The 8,096-nt window shown below is 36.1% G+C and overlaps 1 protein-coding gene across 7 annotated transcripts in view; it reads right to left on the bottom strand.

The window, feature by feature from the left end:
- LOC107658356 (dynamin-1-like) overlaps positions 1–8,096 on the bottom strand; it is a 73,741-nt gene that overhangs the window by 55,933 nt on the left and 9,712 nt on the right. For all 7 annotated transcript variants that reach the window (XM_016446890.1, XM_016446864.1, XM_016446908.1 and 4 more), the window contains exons 2-4: positions 2,358–2,431; positions 1,141–1,290; positions 810–1,013 (exon numbers count right to left, since the gene is read on the bottom strand). In XM_016446890.1, coding sequence (XP_016302376.1) covers positions 810–1,013; positions 1,141–1,290; positions 2,358–2,431 — 428 coding nt within the window. The remainder of the gene's footprint in view (positions 1–809; positions 1,014–1,140; positions 1,291–2,357; positions 2,432–8,096) is intronic.

Below are 8,096 nucleotides of genomic sequence, written 5' to 3'. Positions count from 1 at the left end.
ATTTAATGAGTTTATTCAACATTTTATTTCGACTTTTTTTCTTGAAATTTAACGTGTTTTTTCCTCTAAACACGACTTTTTTCTCGTAATTTAATGAGTTTATTCAACATTTTATTTCGACTTTTTTTCTTGAAATTTAACGTGTTTTTTCCTCTAAACACGACTTTTTTCTCGTAATTTAATGAGTTTATTCAACATTTTATTTCGACTTTTTTTCTTGAAATTTAACGTGTTTTTTCCTCTTAACACGACTTTTTTCTCGTAATTTAATGAGTTTATTCAACATTTTATTTCGACTTTTTTCTTGAAATTTAACGTGTTTTTTCCTCTAAACGCGACTTTTTTTAGTTTTTTTTGTAATTGAATGAGTTTATTCAACATTTGATTTCAACTTTTTTTCTTGAAATTTAACACTTTTTCTCTAAACACGACTTTTTTCTCGTAATTTAATGAGTTTATTCTCAGTATTTTATTTCGACTTTTTTTCTTGAAATTTAACGTGTTTTTTCTCTAAACACGACTTTTTTCGAAACAACTTTTTTCTCGTAATTGAATGAGTTTATTCTCAGCATTTTATTTTGACTTTGTTTCTGGTAATTTAATGAGTTTATTCAACATTTTATTTCGACTTTTTTTACCCTAATCCTCTTCCGTATCATACAGAATAATGTATTTTTTGGTTGAGTTTTTAACCCACTTACACCAGTGTCTAACATGAGCCAGGCTGTCTGCATTTGAGCACAATAACACTTGTGGACATAATCGGAGTGGTTGTGCCAGAGTTAATGTGTGTTATAGATCGCACGCACCCTGCGGGTCGACTTCTTTGGCGATCTTCAGGGCGTCAGAGTTGGCGAGATCGGAGTTAGCGGGCGACACGGCCAGCAGCAGGCAGTTGTCTTTGGTCACAAACTGCATCAGCATGTCTCTGATCTGGTGCTCGATGTCTGCAGGCTGATCTCCCACCGGCACTTTAGTCATTCCCGGCAGATCCACCAGAGTCAGGTTCAGCACTGCGCACACAACACACAATAGATCCACCATTGATTCCAGCCAACATCAGAATATACTGAAACTGATCATATCTCATACTGTGAAGTTTGTGTGTTAATGAGTGTTAATCTCATGCTGTAATCTGACCGTTAGGCGAGTAGACGCGCAGGTTGATGGGCACGGGAGAAATGCCTTTATTCTGGCCTGTGGCTCGATCCGTCTCCGCCTCGATCTCCTGACGCACCTCATCGAAATCTGTGAACTTCTTCCCCTTACAGTGGAGGAACTCGGCATATTCTGAGAGGAAACCGTTATAAAACACATCATTACACTAGAAACTGAGCTGCACGTCTCCAAATTAACCCTGACATATAAAATAATAGTCAGAAAAATCTGTTTTTAATGTAACATATTTTAAAAATCATATGCATATGTATTTTCTGTTGAGCATCATATTTGATCATCAGGCTTTTATGGCTCATATTGTCTGATACAGTGATACAGTTATTCAGAGACTCAAACGGAGCAAAAATATGAATTTGCTGCAGATGCTGATATTTACATGTTTCTAATGTAAATCAATGAGATCTTTATAACAGTAGTAGAGCAGATACTGACATAAAATGATATAAATATCAGTCGTCGCTCTATATCTCCAGTAACATTAATAAAAAAGAGCCTCTAACACTAGCATTTTCCATTATTTTCTATTGTTTTGACTTTTTATTTTTATTTAAAAAAGAGCCTCTATCACTAGCATTTTCTATTATTTTTCTAGTCTTTTGACTTTTTTTATTTATTTATAAAAAGAGCCTCTAACACTAGCATTTTCTACTCTATCTTCATGTTTGCTTTTTATTTATTATTAAAAAAATGACCCAATAACACTAGCATTTTCTATTCTTTTTCTATTCTATCAACTTGTTTTTCTTTTTATTATAAAAAAAACCCTGCTACGTGTACTGCGTTAGGCTACCCGAGACTTGTCACGGCTCTTGCATATCATTGCTTTTCTGTTGGTTTTGATTGCTTCTATTTGTAAGTCGCTTTGGATAAAAGTGTCTGCTAAATGACTAAATGTGAATGTAAATGTAATATGCTGGATATAAAACTCTAAACTATCAGGAAGGCGTGTAGCAGATTGTGTGTGGAACTGGTTTCTCAGTAAAGTTGTGATCATGTTGATCAGTGGTCATTAAGAGAAACACAGCAGGCTTTACAGAGTTCAGACGGAAGGTCAGACTGCTACACTAGATGGCAGTGTTAATGCTGAATCACGTTATTACAGCTGCTTCTGATGTGTTTCTGCAGTCAAACTCGGAGCGAGAAGCACCTGATCCCAGAGCAGTGTTTAGCCGGCTCACCTGTGGGACAGTTGATGAGCTGCAAGACGAGGGGCCTGCGGGTGACGATCCCAGAGCCGCGCGGGAGGAAGTCCCTGCAACAGAAGGACACGGTTACAGGAAACACTGAAGAGCTCTGGGGTAAAAGATGCCATAAAATAATCTGATGATGGATAAATGTTGTTTAGTGTGCGCTGCAGAAGAAATGTTGAAAGTGAAATACATTTTACATTTGTGACCCTGGAGCACAAAACCAGTCATAAGGGACCATTTTTTTAAATTTAGATTTATGCATCATCTGAAAGCTGAATAAATAAGCTTTCCATATTCTTCCATATTTGGCCGAGATACAACTATTTGAAAATCTGGAATCTGAGGGTGCAAAAAAAATCTAAATATTGAGAAAATCATCTTTAAAGTTGTTCAAATGAAGTTCTTAGCAATGCATATTACTAATCAAAAATTAAGTTTTGATATATTTACGGTAGGAAATGTACAAAATATCTTCATGGAACATGATCTTAACTTAATATCTGAATGTTTTTTGGCATAAAAGAAAAATGGATAATTGTGACCCATACAATGTATTGTTGGCTATTGCTACAAATATCCCCCAGCGACTTAACACTGCTTTTGTGCTCCAGGGTCACAATTTATTATAAGCCAATTTGCACGTCTCAACATTAGATTTTAATTGCCTAAATATAATAAATTCTCTTTGAATTAGGCTTAATTTACAAAATTAAGTCACCTTTATTTATATAGCACTTTATACAATACTGATTGTGTCAAAGCAGATTTACAGTGTACTAAAACTGTGTGCATTACTAAAGCTTTAACTAAAAATCTAACATCTAATTCAAAATATTAACAAACTATACTAGCATTTCAGTGATACTCGGGTTATATGATATTTAAATGCTTAGTTTTGTGCTCAGTAGTGTGAAGTCAGGTCATGCATCTGATTCTGACTCTCATTTCTGCAGGAAACATTCAGTTACAGTAAAGATGCTAATTATAATAAATTAAATAAATAAATGCATTTTTTTTAATCCTTTGATCTGAGAACATGCGGTATTTGCAGAACAAATATTGTTACTGACACAAAGTCAATAATGTGATGTGCTTTGGGCCTGAGGTGGAAAAAACAAAAAAACATGAATTTTTGAAGGTTCAGCCGTAAAAATGGATGCAACACTGACACTGTTATTGAACTGAATAATGAAACTATTGTCTTCTGTAGAGCTGCTTTATTGCTGAAATTGAATTTGTTTCATAACGGATGAATTTTACATTAACACTGTTATTTTCCTGTTTATTACTGTGAAGCTGCTTGTATGAAGTGCTGTAGAAATCAGCGTGACTTGACTTGAGGATGGACTTTCCACGTGACACGGTAAGGAGACAGCCAGCACAGGAGCAAACACTGCAGGAAAGCGTTCTGTGATCAATCACAACAGTAAACAGGACTGAAGAAAGCCTGGTGTCCGCTGCAGCTTCACTCTCTCGGTGACGTGCTATTCTGTCCAGATGGCATTAGCTGCAGGTTCTCCTGACGGACATAAACACAAGCCATATGGAGCGGCCATCTGGACTGGTGCCACCCTCCCATTGATCCCATCACAGCAGCCAATCACTATTGATCTGGAGGATGGACAGATAAGGCTGACCGTAGTGATACACACACACACACACACACACACACACAGACACACTCTGCGAGAGACAGAGAGAGAGAGAGTGTGAGAGAGAGAGCGAGAAAGAGAGACAGAGAGAGTGAGAGAGAGAGAGAGACAGAGAGAGAGTGAGAGAGAGAGAGCGAGAGAGAGAGAGAGAGAGCGAGTGAGAGAGAGAGCATTATCCTGCAATATTACAGGCAAATGTGCATTAAAGGGATAGCTCACCCGACAATAAAAAATTGCTAAAAATTAATTTACTCACCCTCAGACCCTTGAAGATGTAGGTGACTTTTTTCTTCAGTACAACAGCAAAGAAGATTCTTAGCTGAAACCGTAGTGCTTGGTGATTGATTAAATGCAAGTCAATGGCTACCGGCACTTTGAGAGTTAAAAAAAGAATGAATCCCTGTGGCTCCTGACCATATATTGAGCTCTTATGAAGCAAAACGATCAGTCTGTGCAAGAAACTGAACGTTATTTACATTATTATTTCCTGTAATCCAGAGCCTCAGGCAAACGGGGAAATCTATTTCTTTTCCATGAACTGGTTCTTTCAGACAGTGGTTCACACATTCACTAGTTTGTTTATGTAATCATGCAATGATGTCACATATATATACAATTATATTATTAAAGCACCCAATAAGTGAATAAACGTGTCTTCATCAGCTCATCTTTTTACATAAACCATGAGAAAGCATAAAAACACTTCATTCACTCATGCTCATATCAGCGGCTCGTCGGTCTTCGAGTCGATCTGATTCGTCAGTTCAGTGACTGTTGGAGGAACTGGAGCGCTGAATCAGTTCATTCATCACAGATCAGATACGCCGCTATTTCGGCTCATTTCCAGTCGGAGCGACTCTCAGGCGTCTGAAAGCGAGTTTTGATTGTAAATCTGTGCTGCTCGAGACACAGACTGATTCAGATGATTCAGTCCGATTTGATGAACTGATTCAGTTAGTTCACCAAAAAGAACTGGTTCAAAAGAATGATTCGTTCACGAATGATTCCGGACGGTTTGTCTGAGGCTCTGGATCACAGGTCATCATCATGTTGTAAATAATGTTCAGCTTCTTGCACAGACTGATCGTTTCGCTTCATAAGAGCTCAACATATCATCAGGAGCCACCGGGATTAATTTAGTGTTCCCTGAAATGCTTTTTTATTCTTAAAGACGGGCAGCTGCTGACTTCCATTGAATGAATCACAAAGGAGCATGGTTTCAGCTAAAAATATTCTTCACTGTTCTACTGAAGAACAAAAAGTAGATAGATTAGTGTGTGTGTGTGTGAGTGAGTGAGTGTGTGTGTGTGTGTGTGTGTGTGTGTGTGTGTGTGTGTGTGTGTGTGTGTGTGTGTGTGTGTGTCTGTGCGTGTGTGAGAGTGCAAGTGTTTGTGTGTGTGTGTGTGTTTGAATAACACACTGCCAGATCTATGCTATGCCAAGACATCCCTGTCCTCTCAATGTCAGTTGTGGTCGACAAACCTCCCTGCCGGCTGCTGCAAGGCCATAAACACACACACACACACACACACAACTGACTGACACACACACACACACACAGATTTGATGGTCAGACGAAAGCAGCCGCCCCATGCGGTCTACATTTCCATGCACACACACCCTTCTGAACACGATAATATGCTCAACAGCACATGTTAGGGCTGAACGATTAATTGCATTTGCAATAATATCGCGATATGAAAAAACACGATTTTTAATCATTTGAACTTTGTGTCAGTACGTCATAAATAGAACAAGGCATCAGTTTAATGTCAGGGTTTGTCGTGTCGCGCCCTATACAGTCTGGTCGCGCCGCGCCGCATCCAGTGTACACAGCGTCACTGATTATATTTTGCCGCTCGCGCCCGGTGTAGACAGTGTTTAATGTCGTTGGTGAGTTTAATCTATCTAATAGTGTGTTGGTCATACTATACAATGATTTATAGCTTGTCTTTGTTGAATAATACAGAACATAAAGAGCTTTAAAAAATAATTGCATATTAAATCGCAATCACAATATTGGTAAAAAAAATCGCAATTAGATTATTTAACAAAATCGTTCAGCCCTAGCACATGTGCATCAATAATCATCATAAGATCATTCATTTTCACATTTATTATGTGTTTCTTTAATTACTCTCGCTTCCTGTTATCCCAAGGGTAGGTTTGCATGAAAAAGAACAGATTTCAACCTTCATTTGTTGAACGTCAGTGTAAACTGTTTTACCTGCATGCTTTAGCCATACTTTTCAAATGCATTTTATGGTTTTTGATTGTTTATTATGTTAGAGCTTGATATGAAACACATGAATATACAAAGAAAAATCTAAAAGGTAAAAATCACCAGTCAATGGAATATTTGTATTGCATTTATTTCTAACCAAGCTGTAATTTTGTCAAATGACGCAAAAATGATTTATTTGGGTGCATTTAGGACACATACAATAACTTTAAATGAAAATATGACTCGGCCATTTTATTATAAAAATGCTTAAATGTCTGAAATATAATTTCTGTCAGAGCTGTAGTGCAGCTAAAAGAGCAACATAAATCCGTCCAAAAGTGAGGGCTGACTGATGCAGCCTTAATATCTCTGATCTTCTGTAACGTCTCTTCTGTTTGTGGTGTTGAGGTGTGATCGCAGACAGCTGGTTTGTGGACAGGTTACAGTCTGAGGCGAATGAGGCGGACTGTTGTTGTGGAGCGTCAGATTAAAGCAGCGAATGAACGTGGGAGCATCAGATTAGAGCTAATCCTGCTGAGGCCGGCTCAGATTCACAAGCACAGCAGAGCTCCATGATTCATCCATGCATTCACCATCAACACAGAGGAAGCCCAATGGAACAAGAGAATCAACTCAAAGAGCCCAGGACCAGTGTTGGGGGGTAACGCATTACTTTTAAAAGTAACTTTCCCCAGCACTGATAAACAGCAGTCTAATGCTGCGGTCGAACATTACATGAGGTTTAATGGCGAGAGTGACAGTAATGGACCGATTAAACCGTCTGCGAACATGAGCGGAGTCAGATAATAAATGAAAAACATTCATAATAAGCTTCTTATTATATCATACTCTTAAAGATTATGAAATATGAATTCTATTACAAATAAGTTTTTATTTTTATATTGTGCCTTTTTCATTTATTTAGTCTATATAGAAATAATTTTAAAATAAAAAAATAAGTAATTTTATTTAAGTTTTAGGTATTTTAGTTCAGGTTAATCTTAATAAAAATGAGATGTATTGTCTTGGCAATCATCTGAAAGACGTTTTTTAATGTTTGATATTATTTCAGGCAACACTTATTTTATTTAATACATTTATTGATGGTTTTAGTAAACTATAATAACCCTGATCTGTGATCTGTTAGATCTGTTATCTAACTTTTTCAGATTAAATGTGATTTTAATAATAATTTTGAGTTTGCTGTGTTTGTTTGTAGGGCTGTGCAGTGTTGCCCTTTTTTTTTTTGTGCTATATATTTATATCATTACATCAAGATAAAATAATTAATTATTATTATTTCTAAATAAAAATATATAAATTAATAAATAAAAACAAAATGAGTAATTATTACTGTTTAAAAAAATACAATTATATTTTGACATTGCAACAGTAAAATTACTGTACAACACTAACATTTACAGTTGTCTTAATTTCTTCATACTAGCATTATAAAAAAATTTTGGCTTGAAACGATTATGAAAACAAGATAAAGTCATTATTGTGCTGCATTCCATTTCGCAGTGATTATATTTTTAATTTTATATGTTTTATATTATTTAATTGTCAAGTCACATTTATTTCTATAGCGCTTCAGATCAAAGCAGCTTCACAGTAATAAACAGAAAAATAACTGTTAATGTTTTAAAATTCATAAATTATGAAGAAAAATATAAATTTCAGCTACAGAAGACAGTAGAGTCATTACTCAGATCAATTCAGTTCAATGTTGATTCAGTTTATTTCAAGCTTTATTCTCATCCAATAGTCAGTGCCAAAAATCTGAATATATATATATATATATATATATATATTTAAGCTCATTTCTATATATTTTTAATTTGTTTTTCT

Source organism: Sinocyclocheilus anshuiensis, unplaced genomic scaffold (genome assembly GCF_001515605.1).
Source record: "Sinocyclocheilus anshuiensis isolate Anshui unplaced genomic scaffold, SAMN03320099.WGS_v1.1 scaffold53, whole genome shotgun sequence".
NCBI lineage: Eukaryota > Metazoa > Chordata > Actinopteri > Cypriniformes > Cyprinidae > Sinocyclocheilus > Sinocyclocheilus anshuiensis.
Note: the sequence above shows the minus strand (reverse complement) of the source record. Positions and strands in the feature narration are given on the sequence as shown.